The 23,016-nt window shown below is 49.8% G+C and overlaps 1 protein-coding gene across 6 annotated transcripts in view; it reads left to right on the top strand.

Annotated features, from left to right (window-relative positions):
- LOC149366026 (uncharacterized) overlaps positions 1-22,534 on the top strand; it is a 287,338-nt gene extending 264,804 nt beyond the window's left edge. For all 6 annotated transcript variants that reach the window (XM_089547652.1, XM_089547662.1, XM_089547670.1 and 3 more), the window contains 6 exons: positions 8,179-8,603; positions 9,536-10,306; positions 11,224-11,676; positions 12,361-13,475; positions 16,980-17,154; positions 19,014-22,534. In XM_089547652.1, the coding sequence (XP_089403778.1) occupies positions 8,179-8,603; positions 9,536-10,306; positions 11,224-11,676; positions 12,361-13,475; positions 16,980-17,154; positions 19,014-19,106 (3,032 nt within the window). In that variant the 3' untranslated portion in view covers positions 19,107-22,534. The remainder of the gene's footprint in view (positions 1-8,178; positions 8,604-9,535; positions 10,307-11,223; positions 11,677-12,360; positions 13,476-16,979; positions 17,155-19,013) is intronic.
- The last annotated feature ends 482 nt before the right edge of the window (positions 22,535-23,016 follow it).

Genomic DNA, 23,016 nt, shown 5'->3' with positions numbered 1-23,016 from the left:
CTTGCGAGAACCTTTGTCGGTACTTCCTCCACCTCTATATATTCTTTAAGCGAGCCCTGCCGACCTCCACAGTTGGCCGAGATCCCTGCCGCCGTGTGGAGGAAAATTCAGATGGAATAGTTGTAGGCTGCCGAGAACAATCCTGCTGAAAGTATAATTCCTATGCTTGCGGGCCGCCACGTTGCTTCTCATAAGCAGAGGCCTTCGCCCTGGAATTTTGGCATGCAGCGGATAAGGCCTTCCGCTCTGTCTAGCTCTCGGTTAAATTGCGAAAAAAAGAAACAATGACCTGGATGATTACAATATTAAAAAAGAATAAGAAGACTGAATGACTTGGGTGAACTGCCTTCAAGAGCACGCGTCATACAGACATTCTTGAAATCCACAATGGGTGCGAAGTATTTGACATCATTGCTGTCTCTTTTCGTGCAGCCCTCCTCTTCTCCCGTCTCACACTTGTCTTCGAGGATAGAGATGCCTTGTACAACAATAATTAACGCCTCTGAACCCTCTATATGCTTGTCGGTGAATGTCTAAGCACATACAGAAGTCAAGTTTCTGTAGTGGTCTACTACCCCTGTAACTTCCATCTCCGCCGATTTCCGGTCGATCAGCCGGCGTACAGCACGCGCTCTTCCAAGTCTTCCTTCTCGTGTGTATAGCACAACGTCCAGGCCACTTACAATCTTGGAATGTCATTATCAACGTTTCAAACATTCCCAGAGCACGCATCCTTTGTCCTTTCACAGCACCATTCCAGACCTCTGCAGTTTCGTGTTGATGTCTGCGAAGATACTCCGAGGAATTTGACGTATTACAACAGCCTAAACTACGAGCCTTCATCTCTCCAGATTCTCCCTTAGTCCACGGTTCGGCCTTGGGAACTATAGGGCATGACCTGTTGACATCTGTTACGAGACATTGACGAATGCGACGTGGTAGCAGCGTAACCAGGCTCTGAACCTTCCCCCAAGCAGAGTTTCCCATGGTCTGTCGTAGAGCGTCTCCTTGAGAGGCAAACTAAAAGCAGAGCCAATTCCAGGCAGTCCAGTAATGAACCTCTGGGCTCTGGAGAAGCGAACGACCCCCTCCTCGGACCGTAGATGGCGAAAGAGTCGTGCTTTCACCTCACGCCGACGCATCGGGTCTGGCCGCGACGACGTCGGTCGTCGGCGGGTGCGGCGGCCGCCAATGTCGGTGGCTCCCCGGCCTCTCCCCGGCGGGGCGCCCCTGCCTTTCGCCAGCCAGAGGTCATCGTCGCCGCTGCCGTCGGAAGGGAACCGGTTCCTTCGCGCCCCCCCTGCGCGCCTTGTCTTCTTCCCGGCCGCGTGCGCGCACCGTGTTGAAAGCCTCGCCGCAGCGGGATCCCGTCTCCGGCTGACTGTGCCGCTGCAGTCTCGGCGGCGGACTTGCATTCCACGCCGCGGCAGATGCAGTCGTTGTGGTCCCCCCACGGACCATGGGTCGCTGCCAGTCGCCGTCGAGTACGGCGCCCCTAGCTGGCGATTGGAATTGGCGTTGCAGGGGCGACCAGTCACGAACTCGCTGACGGCCGTTCTCAGCACCCGGTTCCGATTCTGACTGAGCCTGCGTGTGGCATATGCCTTCCCTGGTGCGGTCTCTTGCGTGTGTCTTTGACAATAAGGAGGGAGGGGGCTGCAGATGCTAACATAAGACACCACTGTATGATTATCTCTACTGCACATGCTCCCTGTTCAGCCCACCGCAGTTCATTATCAATCAGAACAAAGTACGGTGTATTTGCACAAACAGTTTCTGGGGTTTACGGGTGGATAAGGTGCCGTCTTTAACCACTGGAGTTTCCTGTTAAGTGTCATCTCTACTTTATCGGTTTTGGGTGGTTCTCAGCAGTTCATTTCAGAGCAACAAGTATCTTTATAGTGAGATGGCCTCCACATGTGCGATTTGTCTTCTCTTCAGGTTTTGAAGCTCGGACCTTATAGAAAGTCTTCAGCCTGGTGTGAATTAGGGGCCTTGAGTACGCCCACTAACTAAAAGCCAACGTGGTACTGTCGCAGTTCAACAACCGTGCCATATATGTAGGGTCAGGTCTGTGATCTTAGCTGTGGACGCTTCAACTCTACCGCGACGTTGTGACTGCTGCGCTCGGCAAAAAATAACGAAACTTTATTTAAGAACTTTTCCCCACGGATGAGTAGGTGTAGGCACTCCTTAATGGGCATAGGCGAGGTTAATCTGGCAGTCTACCTGGCAGGTTACTCCAGACGAGGGTGATGACGATGAAGCGAAACACACTCACGCTAAACTCTCGCACATACACACACACAGGAATGCCACAGTGTGCGTATAAGACCCGTGTCCTTAAGAAATATTAAGAAGGCTTTCGTAGCGTGTAGTGCCGAGGCTGCGTCACGCCAGGGTCCCAAAACATTAGCCAGGGCTTGGGTGGTGTGTTGCATACGTATATTGGGTACTTGAACTACTAGGCTTTGAAGTAGTAGTGATTTTCCCGCTACTTTTTGTAATCTAGCTGCAGGCTGAGGCTGGAGACGTATCGAGAGTTCTTTTCAGAGCGAATAGGGATGTCCTGGGATCTTAGCGATGCTCTCATCGAGTTAGCTGTTCTGCTGTACTGCAATGGAGCAAGCTGCAAAATACTTCATGTGTTCGTGGAAGCTCAAGTAATAGCGGCTCTCGATTTATTTTATTTTGTCGCCACGACAGTAGTGAGACTTTCAGAAAATAATAACGTCCATTGTCGCAATATGTCGTAACCTTTCCCCTGCCCCCCCCCCAATGAGAATTTGACCCAAGCTGGCATAACCTACATGGGTGAATTGATGCTCTTTAGGGGCCTTGCCTCCATCTATGTCTGGTACTGAGGGGCGTTGAGATGAGGAATAGAGGAGCTTTAAGAAGACGGGGGGGGGGGGGGGGGGGGGGGGGGGTCTATGAACATAGAACCATTGCTTTCACTTCTATGCCTCTATGGAGTGCGGGACGTCTGAGAGTTCATTGTTTACATTGTTTTTCATGCATCCGGCCCGCCGCCATAGGAACGCATGCCAACGACACGCAGTGAGGATTTTCCGCTAGTCAGCTGGTAGCCGCAAGAAGTGGTTAGAACGTGCACGCAGTCGACCGCTGCATTCGAATTGATTACACCGCCCCTGCTGGCGTCCGGACAAGAGAACAGTCAGCGACGCCTTGTGGGCTTCTGCCCGCTACGGCGCGTGATTTACTCGCGCTCGGTTCAGTTGGGGGCCGTCTACGAAGGTGAAGTGTGCGGGGAAGGGGAAAGCGGTGCAATCTTTTCCCTGGGCGTCGGCCAGTGCATGCCACCAGTTTGCCGCGCAAGCCCCCAGACGGAGCTGCTGCTGCTGCTGCTGCTGCTGCTGCCGCCGTTGTTCCGCGCGCCAGTGTGTATGGATCTTGGGATGGCCGAACCCGGTTGGGTAGCGCGCAGGCCAGGCTGAAGCAAGTACGTGACCACGGAACGCCCGAGAAAGGATGCTGGCCTGGCACGGCGAGCTATGAGACGCATTGAGGGGGAAGTGCTAATGTTACGCCGGGCCGCCTTTTTGTCTCGGTGTTTACTCTTGAGACAGACACGTCAGCGTTCAAAGTTCACGCTATGTATATTTCAAGACTTTCGCGCGTTTGACTCTCCCCATCTTTCTTTCTTTCTTTCTTTCTTTCTTTCTTTCTTTCTTTCTTTCTTTCTTTCTTTCTTTCTTTCTTTCTTTCTTTCTTTCTTTCTTTCTTTCTTTCTCTCTTTCTTTCTCTCTTTCTTTCTTTCTTTCTTTCCCTTACAAAAAAAGTTTGAGACACTCTATAGTGTGTCTATAGACTTCTGCCTGTAAATTCTATAGACTGTCTGTAGACAAATCCTAAAGAACAGTCTATAGACAATACAAATGCCATGGACAGTCTATAGACAATCTATAGATTTATGGATATACACTTTCAGTAGACTTATCTATGGACACCTATAGACTATGACTATACAAAAAGAAATATCTATAGGAAGTCAATAGATTCAATAAGAAGTCTATAGACTGTCTATAGACCATTTTTATAAGGGATTCTTTCTTTCTTTCCTTCATTCCTTCTTCCTTTCTTTCTTCATGCCATCTGCTACTGCATACAACCGTCTTGTGGGGGTCTGGGAAAGCTACGCAGGACGTTCACCAGATTTTCATAGCTGCAAAGCAAACAATGGGGTGAGGAAAGGTGCGTGCCCTGTACAGGTTCGTTTGTTGGACCTTCAGCGCTGGCTGGACGGCGTCGGCATGGTTACCTCAGGTGACACTCCCGTTCTTGCGTACGCTAGCCTCATTGTTTACATGGCTTCGCCATCTGGGGTCTTAACTGCCCTCTCTGCAATCTCGCTGTCGTCAGTCGAGGCAGTGAGCCGAGGAGAGTGAACCGACCTGATTCTCTTACATTTCTCCTTATGATTTCGAATATGAGATCACTGGAGGTGGACACACTAACAGGAAGTTTGCTGCAATCACTGCGGAACATCAGCAAATCGGACGTCAAGGTGCAGGGTCGCAATTCGTGTGCGCGAACTGAAAAAGCTCACCAATTAAAAGATCTCAATACCAGATAGTTTAGGGGGAGTCACTGTCACATATTCGACATTTTGCTTTCGCGCCAGCCTGCGATGAAATTGAGAGGACATAGTAGTAGCGCTAAAAAACAAGGACGACAGGGTAGAGAGAGACGACAGGGTAGATTACTATGTCCTCTCAATCCAAACACCAACTGGCCCAGCTTTCTGCCTTAACTGCGATGAAAATTTTCTGATGTACAGGGTCCTTCAAAATATGTGCGAACACGGCGAAGCGTGCCCGCGCTCCGCGGAGCGTCAGCGCATCCGGCGTGGTCGCGCATCGAAACAATGTGGCGCATGCGCACAGCAGACTGGAGGCGGTGCTTCGTGTCGTCTGCTACAGCACGGAAGCGCGCCGTGCTGTAGCAGACGACACGAAGCACCGCCTCCAGTCTGCTGTGCGCATGCGCCACATTGTTTCGATGCGCGACCACGCCGGATGCGCTGACGCTCCGCGGAGCGCGGGCACGCTTCGCCGTGTTCGCACATATTTTGAAGGACCCTGTACAAGGCATCGAAATCTGTCGCCGGTCTGAGCTGATTGATAGTCAGGAGAAGACTTTGCCATGCGGTGAACGTACTCTGGCTGATCATGATGGTTACTGTAATAATGGTTGTGATGCTTACCATAACGGCGATGGTGCAGCAGTCGGCCGGATCGGAAAGAAATGACCACAGCACCGCCGGCCTAGTTAGCGCGTCCGCCTTGCGGGAGGTGCGGGGTTCGATCCCCAGTGCCGTCGGGTACCCACCGGTGGTACAGTGGGAACAAGCTTTCCCTTGACGTGGTGGCTTACCTGGGGTGAAATGCTTGTGGAATGCGTCTCTGGCCCTACCTTCCTTTACAAAAGTTTTATAGACTGTCCATAGACTTCTGTCTATAAAATCTATAGACTCTCTGTAGACAAATCCTAGAGAACAACCTATAGGCAATACAAATGCTATATACAGTCTATAGAAAATCGATAGATTTATGGCAGTATTCTTTTAGTGGCCTTTCGTCTATAGACAGTCTATGAACTATGCATAGACAAAAAGAAATATTTATAGGAATGCAGTAGAGTCTATAAGAAGTCTATAGACTGTCTATAGATCATTTTATAAGGGTTGACTAGAACGACTTACCTTGTGGCAAGGCGCTCTTTATCCGGAGCTTCCCTCCTGCCATAAAATTAACCGTTATCAAGATTGCGTTGTCCATGTTGCTTCCGGCGGCTCGACTTCCGGGCACCTCTGACATGGTACGCTAACGAGCAAAATTCACGGGGACACGTAATTACCTTATGTGTTTGCATTGCGATCGAACTATAGAAGCCGATGATGCCTTTACCGGAAGTCGAAGCCACTTCCTGTTTAGTGACGTCACTTCCGGCCGGCCAATTGGAACTACTCGGTCTGGTGACGCGTCACTTCCCTCCAGCCAATGGGCGAATTTTATGACTGATGACACATTTTTTTCCATCCCGATGAGGCTTTTAATGCTCTAGAATTTATACACTAATAAACCAACTAGTTACTAGACTAAACTTAAAAGCTGGGACCAAGCGTGTGTCGAGTGTACTACCCTTATAAAAATTGTCTATAGACAGTCTATAGACTTCTTATTGACTCTATTGACTTCTTATAGATATTGATTTTTTCTATTCATAGTCTATAGACTTTTTATACAGAAAAGTCTACTCAAAGTGAGTGTATGGCCATAAATCTATAGATTGTCTATAGACTGTCTATGGCATTTGTATTGCCTATAGAGTTTTGTCTATAGGCAGTCTATAGACTTTATAGACAGAATTCTATAAACACTCTATAGACTGTCTAAAACTTGTTTTGTGTGGGTACGTGCTGCGCAGCGCCTTACCCCGGTCCGGCGCGCGCACTACTGAGGCGTCTCTTTGTTCCTAGGCCGTAGTGAAGTGGGCCGGCGTGAATCGCACTTCGTGTCCAACTCCTGTGCCGCGTCCCACTTGGCTGATGGCTTCCGCGTCTCGCCGCAGAGCGCACGGCGCGTGTAAAAACGCCTCGGAGGCACGCTTCGAACGAGTGTGATTGTTGTTCGCTCACACAGACGCACATCACGGTGGCGCTGTTGTTCCGCCTCAAGCTCGCCGCTGTTTCCAGTATTATACAAGCGGTAATGTGGGCGCGAAGCTAAGGCATCGCGCTCCGTCGTGAGTGACGTGATAGTGCCTTAGTTTTGGTCTTTTTTTTTCTTTTCAGTGACTCGTGTGCAGGGCCGTATCTCGAATTTTGCGCGCTGTACGGCTGTAGCGTGGAGTATTGTTCAGTGTTGTTAACGCGACCACGCGTTGTTCCGTTCTATTTATTCATTCAAATTAGGTTATACTTCTGCTACGTGGCCCGCAGCTACCTTAGTCTTGTGGCTTGTCAAAGCATGTAATTTATTATCTCGTTTCGCGGCTTTTTCTGCAGCAACCGGTCGACCTTTATGCACTATGGCTACGTTTGCATGGCCATTCATAACTTTTTGACTGATAGTTGGACCTGCGAGATAATAAGAAGTGATAAGCACTGACCGCAAACACACGCTGTCGCTAAGTCCTAAATGATGATGATCATTACGGTCGTGATAAATTTTAATTGGCAAGGGCAGCTCTGACCGAACAGCGCCATGACACAAGGAAGGTATTTTCGTCTGTTGAAGATGGGGTCGAAGACCCATTTCCTAGCATATCGGGCCAGAGAAGCCGAACACCAAGCGAATGAAATGCTTCTTATCAACTCTTCTTATCACCGGTGGGTACCCGGCATCAATGGGGGTCGTACCCCGCACCTCTCGCATGCGCTGAGGATGCTCAGACCACTAGGCCATCGCTGCGATTCAAAGCGCCGAATACACGAACACTTATTTGCTATTGTCTATCTTTGTCTCCGCTTTTATGTCGATCAAGGCGCTTTTACAGCCGTACCCTAATATCTCCTGGATGTCGCTATGTCGTGTTGCTTCGTGTTCACATTTGTCTATGGCTATCCGGGCGTATATGATTGCGGATTCCTATTTCTTTCTTTTGCTGGATCTTACTGGCGACCACTTGAATCGTACTCAAATGGTGTAGGTCGAACGTTTTGTCTTTTCTTCACTAGACCACCAGGAAACTGTAGAAGAACTGCAGATTGGGTTAGTTGGAGTTGATTCATAATGATGGTTCAACAGCGCAAACACACACAGACCAAGAAAGAGACAAGACACACACAAGACACACTTTGGTGTGTGTGTCTTGTCTCTTTCTTGGTCTGTGTGTGTTTGCACTGTTGGACTATCATCAGGAAACAACGGCTATCAACTTGGAATGCGTTGGACCGTGTACTGCCGCCCGTCGCACTGCATATCTTACTCACTGTGGTAACTCTTCTGGAGGCGATGATGTGATAGTGACGTTATGATGGGAATGGTGTTTAATCCCTTCACCTTTCACATAGGGCGGAGTAGCAGGCCGGGGGCACATGCCTCCGACCAATCTCTCCGCTTGTCCTATCATTGAACTTTCTCTCCTTCTCTATTTGGCTTGCAAGAGCAGGGACTGGTTCGTAACCTCTTTCTCCACAATTCCTTTGCGCAGATTCGGGGCCCAGCGCTGCTAGGCTGGACCTTCGGCAGAAGCGCGGCGCCAACATGGCCGACCAGGATGACCAGCAGCTGATCGGCTTCGACGACAGTCCCGTGGTGCTGCCGGAGCCGAAGAAGGGCGCCGCGGCCGCCGTGGCCGCGAGCCAGTCCGAGCGCATCCTCAACTCCCTGAACGCCGAGAAGAGCCAGATGGCGGCCAACGGCCACAAGGTCGAGGAGACCACCAACGGACACCACCACGAAAACGAGCCGGCGACCGGCAAGGCGGCGGTCAACGGTCATACGCCGAAGACCGCCGAGCACCACACTGAAGCCGGCGAGCCGGTCTACACTGAGGTGCCCGAGGACAACATCTACGAGGAGGTGATACCCGTGCAGGACCAGAAGCCGGACGTCGTCGTGTCGCCACCCGCCCAGGTCAGTGTCGGCAACACTGAAAGTCGTGCGCCCTCTATTGCTCCTTTTCTATGCTTCTTACAATGCGCAGTTCAGCTCCATTCGTAGTTTGGTTAGTAACTGTTTAAGTTATTTACCTTATCGCCACCCGCCCAGGTCAGTGTCGGTAACATGGAGAGTTGTGCACCCTCTATTCTTTCTTTTCTATGATTCTTACCATGCGCAGTTCAGCTCCATTCGTATTTTGGTTAGTAACTGTTTAGCTTATTTACCTATGCTGTAGATGGCTGCTGATCAGTCATGATGGGGCTACTGTAGTTACGTAAGGCACGCGACATTTTATTCGCAACATGCGCGCTTTATCATTTGACTACGCAGTCTTAGATTTGTCGGGGCAATATTTATAGTAGGATAAAACTTAAGAAAAAAACAGCTGCTAACGCGGTCCGCGGCGTCCTCTATTACTCCGCTGGTCAATCGCAACAGCATATGAAATCAGCTTTTTGATGTTTGACTATATCAGACAATCCACGTATCAAAATTCTAGAACTCATAATTTTTTCTTGTTATAAGTTTCTTGTTTAGGTAATACGAAACTACTTTTTCGTCTTTGAGAAATTCTGTGCGCGGAGGCTCAATGTGGGCGGAACTTCACTGCAGACTTAAGTTGGGTTATACCATTGGCTGGGAACCTTTCTTATTTGTCTGCTCGTGCAGAACTCACTCCCTTGCCTTTGCTCGTAAAGATGTTCAACCTTCTTTGTTACGTCCGGGGGGGGGGGGGGGGGGGGGGGGGGGGGGGGGTTGCTGGTGTACATTCCAAAAGTGCCTTGGGAAGGATGGGGTTTATGAATTACGACCACTGCACATTGAAAAAAAGAAAAAGAGCAAATTCTGCGAGACCTTCACACTTTTGCCTGTTTTAACACAGATGTTGCCATGTTATCTCGCAGACTGCCACGACCGAGAACGGCGGCGCGACAGTTCTTTACGACGACTCTTCGCTGTCCAGCGAAGTGTCCGCCGAACTGTCTCCTCCCCCATCCAACATCGGGGATTGCGGCTCTAACGGCACAACGTTGTCCGACCCCGAATGTGACGCCGCCATGGCCGAGGCTTCTTCGCCAGAGTCCCACGCCGACATACCTTTCGTGGTCGTCCAGGAGTCCACGCCCGTCGATTCGGAGCAGTCCAACGATGAACGGGCCTCTGAAGGTACTCCGGAGCCAGCCGCCGAAGAGACGTGCAAAGGCGAGCCTACAGCCACGGTTGAAGCGGCGACCAAAGTCATTTCCAAAGCCGAAGCCATAGTCGAACCCTTGGTAGAGCCCGTCGTCTTGCCCGTCAAGAAGAACGACGTCTCGGCGACTCCGCGTGACACGCCGTCCGAGGTGCCTCGCTGCACCGTTGAGCCGACGGTGCTGGCTGCGGGCCTAGAGTCGGCTCGACTCGTGCAAGTGGAAGCAGAGTTCACGAGAGTGGATGATGTTCAGTTTGTGGAGCCCGAAGACGCGGCGCGCTGCGCCGTCGTGGCGACCGAGTCGGCGCCGGAACAGGAGGTCTTCGAGGATTGTCAGGGCGATGCGGACGACACTGCATCGTCCATCCTCACGGCCACGACTTCCTCTCATGATGAAGCTTTTGCCGGGGAACAAGAAACGGAACAGGAGTCCTTGTCCGTCGATGACCATCCATGTCACGAGATTGCCGAGGAGTCGGCGCCTGTAAGTTTTGCCCTTTCGCATGTCATGTATTGCTACCATTATGCTTATCAAGGGAGCAACGGTCTCACCGGTGTCGAGTTGAGCATCTTAAATAGTGAAGCGCTAACCGTTTCCTCTTTTATGATGTCACCAAATCAGCTAGACATTGTGTACGTTAACTTCGCGAGCACTGACCTCACCGAACGTAAGACAAGCTGTTTTATGACATTGTTTATGTTTTGAAGTCTCTGGCAACTACAGGACAAAAGACGTTGTGGGGCTAGTTGGTGAAGCATGGTTTCTTGAAGAAGCTTTTTTAGCACTACAAAAAACGAGGACACAGAAAGAAAGAGGTACACAGGACGGGCACTGACTCCAACTAACTTTAATGAAGCTGACACATTCAGCATTTTGTTCACAATGAAGGACCAGAGCGCATGCGGGGGGGAGGGGGGGAGGGGTAATTTCCGGTAGATTCATGCATCCGCAGTTAAATTTCGACCAAATGCGTAGATTGTTTAGGACTGTTGGGAAATCGACCGATATCGCCGCGGTTTTTGCGTCACCTTCGCTGTCTCAGGTATTTGTATTACTTCAAAGCCATCCACCTTATACGCAGGCGTTTTAATTATTAGGAGCCCCGTGGGGCCAGAATCCGTCGTCGGTCACAAAAGTCGCCAATTGGCTGCGGGGTAGTGACATCATCAGACCGGAGTATTCAATCCATTAGCTGGAAGGAGGTGATGTCACCAGACGGAGAGCATTCCTATTGGCCGGAGTGAAGTTACGTCACTTACGGTAAACGCAACAAAACCTGCTAATACAATCGCATTACGAACAGTAATAGAATTAGGTGTGCCTATGATATGTTTCGCAGCGTCTTCGCTTGAGGACTGAACGTGAAAGGAACTTTTTGCATGCTGGTGATTTCTGCCCAGGCTTCTCCTTCCCGGGAGCCAACGCTGGTGGCCGCGCAGCCTCCCGCCGACTCCTCCGCGTCTCCGAGGCACGAGACACGCCACCTGAAGCAGAGTACCGAGGACAGCATTGTCGCCCGCGAGATCCGAGCCCAGAAGGAACGCGAGGAGATGATCGCGCGGGAAAGGAAGCTCGCCCAGGAGGCCGCCAGACTGAGCTCGGGACCCGAGAAGCCGCCGTGCGAGAAGGCGCCGCCGGCCGAGCCGCCCAAGCCTGCGCGGCTGACCACCCCGCAGCTGTCCATCCCGTCGGCGCCGTCGCCCCACAGCTCGGTTCCCAGCCCGGCGCCGTTCCCGGCTCCCATTGAGAAGCGCTTCACGTGCCCGTCTGACTCGAAGATCGCCGACGAGATCCGGGAGCTCCAGGAACGCGAGGAGGAGCTGCGGGAACTGCGGGAGCGCCTCCACATTCAGGTATGGAATTTCACCTCTTGCAGCTCCCTACGAGCCACCGCGAACAAGAACATAGATGACAGGCTGGATTCTGAACTAGAAGCCGGTAGGCTGATCACCGCTTGTTGCGAGACGGGTATTAATGCGTTAGCATTAGAACCCACATGTTCGGAGAATGTGTCCGTCCGTCTGTCCGAAGCCGCAGTCTGTAGGTGGAAGAGTGGAGAGAGGGAAATCGTCGACTTTCTGGGGAGGTGGATTGAGGTGAAAGTGGTAGAGGCGAAACGAAGAGAGGGTGGGAGGTGACGGGTGGTGGAGATTGGGGAGGGGGTATGGCGTATTACACTGCGATTGCTAGATTGGATCGGGGGAGCAAAGCGGGCGTACATGTCATACAGTAATTGACAGACTAAATCACGCCACCCGCACGCACCTTATGAACCCATCAGCGGCAGCGATTGCTCCGTCCGGAGGGTACACTAATGCTAGCGCATGCTCTGTCACATCAATGGCATTGATCATCTAATTTTCCGACAGCAGGTCCATGATCTGCTTGTCCTTCTAGTTTTTTTGTCTCCACACGGCACATTTTGAGAGTGATTGGTTAGCATCTGTAAGCAACTACACCAGTTCAGTAGCGTACTTTTCACTTTCGCTTATCCTTGACACGGACGATATTAGAACATTTCGACGCTTCACGTGCAGGGCACTGACGGTGGGCACAGAACTAACAGCGCCAGCAGCAGCAACAGCACCACCACCACCGACGATGGCGCCATCGCCAACGGCGTCACTAGTCCCATCGCCTCATTATCGTCTGGCAGCGGCCTGTCGAGGACCGTGAGCGTCGAGTCGCTTCCCCCGAACGGCTCCGCCATCCACACACCCTTCGGACCGCGCAGGAAGGACAAGATAACGGTGCGGCCTCTCTCGGACGGCACCGAAGACTGCGCTCCGTCGCCGACCTTCGTCTCGCACGGTGGCGAGTCCCCCATCGAGCGCGAGATCAGGCTTGCGCGAGACCGGGAAGAGGCGCTCAGGAAGGAGAAGGGACTCCTCGGACAGCTTCAGGCAGAAGGGTTCGTCAAGAAGGGCGAGTTGGCGGCGTCGCCTTCTTCCGCGACCTGCAAGAGCGCCAAGGTCGTCGCCACCACCGCCACACCTGTCGTGGGCAACGGAGTGCGCGGAAGCACGCAGAAGATTCTGGCCACCTCTCGCATCCAGCAGGAGATCGAAGAGCAGACTCAGCGCGAGATGGCCCTCAGAGAGTCTGGCCACATCCAGACCATCTCCCAGGAGAGGACCGACTCCAAGGTGACCAGGATAGGGAACGAGACGGCGTCTGTCCAGGCCGTCGTGGCTCCGTCGACGCACACGCCTAGCCCCAGGAGAGTGTCCCCGTACGAGTCGTCGCTCCCCAACGTCGAGATATTCGAGAAGACGCCGGCCGTCGTTAGTCCCGCCCGGGTGTCCTCTCCGACGACGGCGGCGACTCCTTCCGGAGTAGCCACGGCGGTTGCCAAGGCAACCAACGGCCACGTTACCAATGGTCACGCGGGAGTGAAGACGCCGCCCGTGGCCAACGGCCGCGGAGTGAGCATGCAGAAGTTCCTGGCCAGCCGGGGAAAAGAGCTCGCCTTCACCAGTCCTCCGCAGAATGGCGCCGGAAGCGTGGACAAGGTCGCCTTCGAGTATCGGGAGTTGAAGCCTCCGCAGCTGCAGAAGGGAGCCAGCGACGCAGTGCGCAAGGGCCTGGTCACGGCGGAGACCAAGATCCAGGAGGAGATGCGTGCCATGAAGGAACGCGAGGAAGAGCTCAGGTTAGTATGGCCTAAATGGCTGTACTATTGATGTCATTGTGGTCTCGCACCGGCTCCCTACACGCAGCAGAGAACCCACAATCACGCGCGAAAGTTAGTGAGCCCTTCCCGGCGACTTTTCATGCTCGCACCTTCATCGGTTCCTCGCACCTGCGTATACAAGTTGAGAGGTGCCTATTGGTGAGGTTCTTTCAAGCGTCACGCGGGTACCATGACCGCGGCCAATAAGCGGCTCAGCTCCGGCCGGTCAGGCAGCTCTGCCCCCAGAGCTGGGGCCGGCGGAGGAGCGCGACTTTTCAGTGTGCAAAAAGTGGCGAGAGGAGAGGGAAAGGCGCGAAGACGCTGAAATTCAAATTTTGACGACAAATGACTCAGCTTCTAAAAAGCGCATTAAAAAATTTCTTGCTGGACAATATTACATGCGAGTCATACTGTAACTTTAGAGCCCCTTTGAGCAGAACTGCCTTACTGAGCTTCTTGATAGCGACTTTGCTTGGCGCGAAAAAGGTGCCTTAGGCGACGCAGGTGACCGTTATCGGATTTGACTAGCTTACTGATAACTTTTCGTGCACACTTGTGTACCATCTTGCAGAAAATAGCAATAAATTCAATCGTGTGTTTTATTTTCGCGTCATCTGTCTCGGTGCCATCCTTTTGCCTCTGGAGAGATTAGCCGTAAACAAAGCAGAAAGCGAAGCTCATTAACCGAGCTTTCGAGCTCTTCCTTGCATGTGCTTCCTGCTGTTCCAGTATTGAGAGTGTCAGATTCCTCGGATCAGTTGTTACATTGCGAACGGCGCAGCGGCTGGTGTGCGTCTGGTGCTGCATATCACATTAATCACAAGGCATCTTGCTGAGCTTGCCCAGGGATTCTCCCACGATCCTCTGCCCATTTGCACTGTATTGTGTTTCTCCGCACTGTGACAGCACATACGAGGATATTCTGTGGGTGGGACGCTTCTACAAGCATTGCCGTTGCTAATAGCGTGCTCATCATCAGCCTGACTACACCCACTCCAGGGCAAATTCCTCTCCCATGTCCCTCCAATGAACCCTGCCCTTTGCCAGCTGCGGCCACTGTATCCCCCCAAACTTCTTAATCTCATCCACCCACCTTATTTTCTGTCGCTCCCTGCTGCGTTTGCCTTCTCCTATAGAATCCACTCCGTTACCCTTAAGGACCACCGGTTGTCTTGCCTTCGCATTACACGGCCTGCCCAAGCCCATTTCTTCCTATTAATTTGGACTAGGATGCCATTAGACGTTCTTTAAACGCGACAGGTTTAGTGCCACCGTGTCAGAAAAAATATTCCGGCGCCGGCGGCCGTTTGAAGCCTCGCAGCCGGGCCACCGAGGTCACGTGACCTTGTGGCGTCATGACAGCCTTGAGGCGCCATGACACCGATTGTGAGCAAACTGACCACCGCCCTGGCAGGTGGCTGTTAAATCAATGACTGATATCGAAAAAATTCAGGGGGCACTTTGACTGTCTAAAGTGCGTAGAGGCGAAAGCGTTTTCCGCACCACTTTCAGTGCTTCTGTGGCACTGGTGGCGTCACATGTAATTGAGTACTAATTACTAAGTGATGACAAATCACTAATTAATAGTTAATTACTGATTAATGCCTGAATACTAATTAACTGCTAATTAAGCTTAAGCTTCGCCTTTAGGAGTGGAACGCGACAGCGTGTTGTAGCGCTGCCAGGGAGTCCACGGAACGCCACCACCCGTTCGGCGCGATGCCTTGCCGTTTCAACGCAACGGTTTTTGAGGAAAGGAAATGGCGCAGTAAATCTCTGTCATCTCGGTGGACACCTGAACCGCACCGTAGAGGAACGGAGGAAGTGGGAGTGAAAGAAGAAAGACAAAGATGGCCCGTAATGAAGAAAATGAAAATTGTATTTGAGGAAAGGAAATTACGCAGTAACTGTCTCATATATCTCGGTGGACACCCGTCAAAATTCAGGGGGGGGGGGGGGGGTGCACTTTTTTGACCTAAGGTGTGGTCACTGATGTGTGGTTAAGATGTTAAGCTTCGCCTCTAAGAGTGGAACGCGAGAGCGTCTTGCAACGCTGCCAGGGAGTCCATAGAACGCCATCGCCCATTCGGTTCTACGCCTCGCTCGTCGGTAAATTGTTTTTTGAGGAAAGGAAATGTATTTCTCTCTCATATCTCGGTGGACACCTAAACCTCGCCGAAAGAGAAGGGAGGAGGATGGCAGTGAGCGAAGACACCGTATTCACTAGACGTGCCTTTGTTCATTCCAAACCATCGAGCTGGCATGGTGGAGTGGATAGCATGCTCGTCTCGCATTCCGAAGACCGGGGTTCGATTGCCGAGCTCGACCAATTTCTTACTAGGTTTTATTTATTTATATGGCCTGACTAGAGAAGTTAATTAGGCTAATTGGGTAATTAAGCAATTAACTAAGCTCAGTCCCACTTGGAGCATCACTACATGGTCCCTTCAATTGGTTGCATGGTTACTAGCCAAAGTACAATTGGCCCCGTTTGAAATTGGCGCAGTGTGACGTGACGACTGTTTCGACCAACTGAAAAGCGTGACATTCTCTGTCGACAACTGCTGCTTACAACGATGAGACATTAAAGGCTTTCGCCTTAAAAGTTGCTGGGGACAAGCAACTTGGGTCGCACAAGCCCCATCAGTGGCAGCACCTGCCATCGCAGTGCAGTGGCACATCGCTTGATTTAACCGCTGCACCACGACGCCATGAGTGATATAAGGACTTCTAGTGTCCTATGACTGTAAATTCGGGAATTACCAATTCTGTTTATACGGGCATTAACGCTATCACGTCGAAAACTGTAGAAGTTAGAGAAATCGGATGGTAATTAACAATGAGGTTTTTCTTTCCGTTTTTACAAAGTGCCTTGATTCTGGCAGTCCTCCGGTCCATCGGAATTTGGCCGTCAAGCAGTGATTTGGAAAACCAAACATATAGATATTTAGCTACCCATTCCGCATACCTCTTCAGGAAATCATTGGGAATTGATCAGGACCAGAAGATTTTTTTAGTATCTATGTTCAAAAGCATACTGAAAATTTCCTGTTCACTGATTACATCTGTTCGGCGGTAAATCTGAAGGAAAATTGGGGTAACGTGTCATTATCTTTTGTGAAAACAGATTTGAAATAAAGATTAAATGCATTTTTCTCCTGTTTGGCGTAGGGTACTAGATTGCCATCAATGATAAATGCATCGCAGTCTGTAGCAGCAGGGGAATAGGGCTATGGCCATGTAAAGTCCAGAAGAGCAAGGTTCCGGGCTAGTTGGTAATGCATTTATAGTAAGAAACAGTGCGCAGGAACACGGACACACGAAGAAACGGCACACACGAGCGCTGGATGAAGTTCAGAAGAGCAAGGTTCCCGGCTAGTTGGTAATTTCATGGCTATGGCCATGGTCGATGGGGATTCATTTCGGAGCTTATGAACCCCTCATTCCGAGTTTGTCTCCACAGTGTTTCGTTGTTGTTTTCAGGCGCCAGCGTCTTCGACTAATGGGCCAGTCCCAGCCGAACCTGAGCCTCTTCGAGGGAAGCACGGCCCTCGAGTCGGAGCACGTCACCGATGGGCCCGTCCTGCAGCGCGTGGGCAGCAATGCGAGCCTGCCGGAACAGGCCGCCGCCCCCAACGGGTCGCCCGAGGCTGCCAACGTGCGTATATATTATAACTGTCCAGTATAGCCTGTGCAAATCGTGCCATTTCTCATCGAGACGTCTGGACCACTGTCCAGACAAACGACAGAACCGTGTAGAAAGTGCAACAGAATGTTCCATAGGTTTGTCGTACGACAGATTTTTCTGTTGTGTTGTATTTTTTGTCGCACTGTAGTTATTTGTGGAGTACTTTTTGTAGTCTGTAGTTCTATCGTACTTTTCTGCTGTAACTATAAAAATTCTGTTGTTACTACAAGTTTTTGGTCGAGAACATTGCAGAAAATCAATTGCGACGACAGAAACTTTCCTGTTGTGTTTTTGGCTGGGAAGATTCAGACACTGCCAGAGGGCACAAAAGAGCCCTGGCCATCAATGTTTGACATTCGCGGCACTACCCACAGCGAGGCAAAAGAAGAAAATATTTCGAAAAGCCGCATATTCTTTCCCAACGCGTTAAGCCTTGTGTAGAATCTGCGCGTAGCTTGTGTAGACTATTTCATCGCAAGTTATCCGTGATTGTGGGAACTGAGATGTCGACAGAATTTAAGCGCTTGTAGAAAGCCGAAAACCTGTGGAAGTAATAATAGTGTCTCCAGCTTGTTTCACCCTATGTCCTTCCTAACGTCTTTTCTGGAGTGCAGAGAAGTTTGCTCTGTCGTTTAGCAAATAAGGCGAAGTTTTTCCGCTCTGTTTCGTTCAGCGTACACTGTCGCTTTGTTCGTCCGTCCCACTGCTTCGTGCGTGTCCTTGGCGCACAATCGGTGCAGAAGATCTGTGGCGTCCTTGCGCTTCTGAGCCCGGCTCTCCTTGAGGGCTGTGCCTTGCCGGCGACGCCCGGGCGACGCGCTGCGGTACGTCGGCCGCGAATCGATCTCTAATCGCAAAGCGCGCACGCGCGCGAGTGCATTATTCCCTGCACGAACAGCAGAGGCTGATCATACCCTCGCGTCTTTTGCAAAGCCTGAGGCTCCCCGCTTAGAAGGGACGAGCCCGGCGGCAATCGTTTTCAATCCAGCGCGCTGTGCTACGCGTGTTTGTTTTTGGGTTTTTTTTGCGCAGCCAGGCCAGTTTTATCGAGCTTCGAGAAAACCCTGAAGAGTGACTTTGGAAATTTAAGGGCGCCAAAAATTTCTTGCGGAAGTAGATGTCTGTACTCAAGCAGCACATGCAATTGGCCCAATATTGAAAATTGATGCTATTACTCTGGTATTTTGTTGGATTGGTCTTTGCCAGTGTATTTTCAATATTGGGCCATTATTTGTACTGCTGGGGTAGTTGTCCCATGATTATGAGCTTGTTTTCTGCAGTTCTTGCAGCTGTACAGGCAGTTTCATCTTGAAGCACCGTACGCGGCCAGACAAGACGAAAAAACAGCGAGACGTATTTGTAAGAGAGGCAGTTCAGGAGGTTTTTTGAGTTGATCGTTTGTGGGCAACTATAGGAAAAGACGTCATATCCCAAGTAGCACAGGTAACCGGGCCAATATTCCAAATGGATGGCCTCACTCCGGTCCTTTGTAGTACCGGCCTTTGCCTATATGTTTCCAATATTGGGCCAATTATCTGCTCTGCATTGTTCGCTAGGGATGGCGTCAGTATTAGAGGGCGATCGTATTTTCGCTTTAGGCAATTTGTTGAGATGTCCGCCGAGAAATGTTGCGTTAGCATGCCAAAAGGCCTGAACTCAGGTTCCACCAGTCCTGTAACCTGAAGGCAGCGCCTCCTAGTTAGGTGGGCTCGCGGGCATGGGATGCAATGTGCTACTGCCTAATGGAGATTCAGCCATTGCTTCCAATGCTGGGGGCAGCGCCGATACATGTGAACTGATAAATTATTTTCTGTTGCGTTTCACCGCAGGCATCCAACGCTTCCAACGTGCCCCGGCGCCGCAGCGCCCTCATCGCCCAGTGGGAACAAAGGATCCAGAGCACTGATGTCGCCAAGTCGTAAAAGAAAAAGATAAAGGGAACAGAGCGCGTGATTTATTCTGGTATGCATATATATGTATAAATACCTATATCCTTTTTGTGTGCACCCCATGCGGCGCAAGGTATACTTTACCAAATGGGCACTGAAACTCCCTTGGATGTTCTGTAGACGTTTAGGACGTCCATGGGACGTCCATGGGAGGTTCAGTGCCCATTGGGTAGTTGATGTTGCAGTCCCCCGAGTGAAATTTCAATGCTGGGATGTCCTCAAGATGATGTTGTGTATGTGTTTAGAGTGACTTTTGTAGGCTATAGACTGATTTTAGGAGCGCAGTCTGACTTTTTGAAGAGCGGCTTACTCAAGGAGTGCTGGAGCAGCAGCAGTGAATGATGTGAAACGCCATTGTGATTTCTCTATTGTTTCTTTTATGGATCGTTCATCTGTGTTTTTATTTGCCGTGCCTTAGCACTGTTATTGCTCCGTCAGTGCACATGATTTGTTAGCACTGGGTATATACAACTTCATGAGAACTTTCTCGTTGTCCATTGTGGGTTTGTACTAGATGCAGCTGAGGCATATCAAAATCGATGAATCCAAATGCTCTATTATGGTACGAAAAAACCTTGCATGTTCAAAACAGGAGCAAAAATAACTTGTTCTGTTTCTTAACAGTTCCACATTTTTGCGTGCTACCATGTCGAAACTAGATGATATTTGAGGTTTGCATCTGGCACAAAATTACTTGAAACTTTGCTTTTTGTGAACCATACAAGACATGGCACTAAAATTTGATCTGAGGCACAAACCTTACTGATAATTCTTATATCCCGATGATGTTAGCACTGTCCTTTGTGTGTCATTTGCTATTGTGAGCTGGCACATGTAGCCAGCCCATTGACTCAATACTACTACTGTCAAGGCATCTAAATCAGAAAATGTCCTCTCTTCACTTTTAGAATTTAAGCACTTTGCTTAGTCAGCAGGGAAGTGACTACTGAGTATCGTGTCTCCTTGAAACATAAATACGGTCACCTTCCTTCATGTTCTGGAGCACATTAGTGGAATACTGAAAACAAAAAAAAAATGTGCAGCTATCCCAAGTGCCACGAGAAGAAGGTTTCAGTAAAGCCACTTTCATTTGTGGCGAGCAGAACTCTCTTTCTGTGTAGATGTGACAAATTTAACAGATGAGGTAAATAGTGCCTTATCAATAGCATATTTATAATGCAGCAATTATTTTCAGGTTGTACAGTGATAAACGAATGTTGGCGATGTTTTCTATGGGACACAAAGAGGGCACCCACTGAAATTGGTGTACAATCTGTCTTAATATAATCTGTCCAGGTAGCCCTTTGGCACTGAGCTCATTTGCATTTTCTCTGTTTTCTGTTTATTTTTAAATGGCAGCTTTTTTCATCCATTACTATAAACAGTGACTGGATTCTACAGTGGCCTTTTGTAGTTCTTTCAGTGCCTTTGCCACAAGCTTTTAAATGGTTGTATAAACAATATTGTGCACTCATGTCTGCCTTTGCTGACATCTCGGCACAACTTCCATTTAACAATGCAATCTAGATATGCTCCCCTGCTTTTTTGTTTGCTTCATGTTTCCTAAATAAGAAAACATTCGAAAACAGAAGGACCAAGGGTAAATGTACCTGTGTGCTGTGACCTGAACCCAGTTTCTGAACATGCTGGGACAACTGTGTTGCTAAAAAAAAGATTGTGATTTGTCTTCTTCGATTCCCAGACCTGGAAAAGCAGGTTTATAACAATGCTTGCCCATTGAGAAGGCAAGCTGTGAAGACTTCTACAGTGCATCATGCATGTTGCTTCTTTTGAAAACAGTAATGGTGCAGCAGGGCAGAAGATGACAAAACGACTAACTGGCCTCGCAACATTTGCTTGCTGGTGTCAGACGGAGGTGCTATGGACACACTGAGAAACAGGATAGGATTCTGTCTCCCCAATCTTCTTGCATCTAGAAACTGGGGCAGCTAAGACCTGTATTCACTGTTCAGGTGAAGCACTCTCACAGCAGCAGTGTACAGGCAACTGAATGGCAACAAAAGGAAAGCAAAGAAGATCATTTAGTACACAAAGTGCGAATGTGCCTGAAAGGTATGCTTCTACATAAACTTGAAGGCTGTTTCTCCAAGCTGTCAGCACAAGCAAACCACTTTCCACAGAACTCCATGCTGTGGGATTCCAGTGAACACTCATGGGTCACCTATTTCTATCCATGATCTGAAGTTCACAGGATCTTGGAAGATTGCATAAGTGAGTCTGAAGAAGTTTGAACTGTGTAGGTTACACAGCTGTGTCTGCATGTGTGAACAACCATGTCTGCATTGATTGCAACATTGTGCAACAAAACGGCATGAAGCAGGTGTTTGGATGTTGTCACAGTTGGTGCTTAATGTTGTTGGTGCTCCTGGTGATCCTGTGAGTGTGAAAGTAGCTGGGCAAAGTGCAGGCAGACTTTGACATGTACTGTAGCCAGAGCTTGATATCCCAGTGACCGTATCTCACTCATGCCAATGCAGACACACCTTGCACCAAAGGCAAGCATGGACACATCGCCAATGGCCTTTTTCAGTGCCTTCTGTGGAGTTAGCCTTAGCGGGCACAGCCACACTCGCTAGCCCGCAAGTTAGCCTTTCTTTTAATGAAGCTAGGTTCTTGCTGAATTAGGCAGGACATAATTAGCAGTGTTGGCGCATATTCTCAACAGCACTGAGAAGAAGCTGCTATGTAGCACTCTCATTCAGTGCATCTCGTCGTTCTTTCCTGATTTGCACATAACCTTTCGTAAGTCCAAGTCTACTGTGTGCCAAGCACCTCCTTCTATGACAGTGAAACAACCTGCCTCTTTATTGCTATACTGAAGGTGAACTTGGTTGTAGATTTCAGCCAGGTTGTGGGCAGCCTCTTAAGATTACTCACAGCATCGCGTTGCAGATGCATTGGCAAGCTGGTGCTGTAGTGTGAAGGCTGTTTAGGAAGGACTAAGAAATTGCAAGCTGCCTCCAGAATGCTTTTGTTTAATTTTTGTATGTTTGCTAGTTTATTTGTGAGATTGTCATCAGCGATCTGCACTGCTCATTTGTAATCCCCAGTGTGGTTGAGCTTGTGTCACGCAATTTCAGCTTATGTCTAGCAGTTCTTGTCCTCCTGCACAGCTCATGTGGCAGTATTTTATTGTTCTTGTGAGTTGCGATTAACTATGCGCAGCCGCCGTCGGTCTTTGCACAGTGCTTTGTGTGGCTGGATTTGTTCGATATCTTATGGACCATGCTGCATTTGTCACTTGTCAGAAAGAGTATGTTTACTAAGGAGACCGTTCTTGTTTTTAACTTCTGCTTTGTAGGGGCGTTTACTAACCGCGTGCCACCAGTTTTAGTGAGACATGTATTTTGTAAACATAATAAAGGACTACACGATACCTATCTTGATTTGTGTTTTGTATTTTTTCACGTGGCGTGTTACCGATAGAAAGCATTATTGAGAAAGTTATTTCTGTCACTGCGGTGACCTGCGGGAAAGACTTCAGTCAAATCTGTCTTCGCATTGTGCTACGAGCCAATGGGATTCATGTGGGTCACTGACAGGAAACTTGGACTCACTCGCCTTTTAAGATTCTGCACATTAATAAATTTGTAAGCTTCAGTTTTGTTGCCTGTCACAAGACAGTTTTTGATATCCGTGTATACAGCCCACGGCAGCAGTCCCAGGTTGCGCACCACTTAAGCGTCTCCGTAGTGGCACCAGTTGATGTTTTCACAAAGTCTAACTGTTTTAGTCATGCACTCTTTCCTGCTACCCTCATGTCGCAGGTATACTCAGAGTCGCATGCTATATATTGCAGGATTGGCACATATCTACGGCGACCGCAAACTTGACAGACATGCTAGCGGCCCTTGCAGATGAT

This window comes from Amblyomma mixtum, chromosome 1 (genome assembly GCF_055824585.1).
Source record: "Amblyomma mixtum isolate Tamu chromosome 1, ASM5582458v1, whole genome shotgun sequence".
NCBI classification, from domain to species: domain Eukaryota; kingdom Metazoa; phylum Arthropoda; class Arachnida; order Ixodida; family Ixodidae; genus Amblyomma; species Amblyomma mixtum.
Note: the sequence above shows the minus strand (reverse complement) of the source record. Positions and strands in the feature narration are given on the sequence as shown.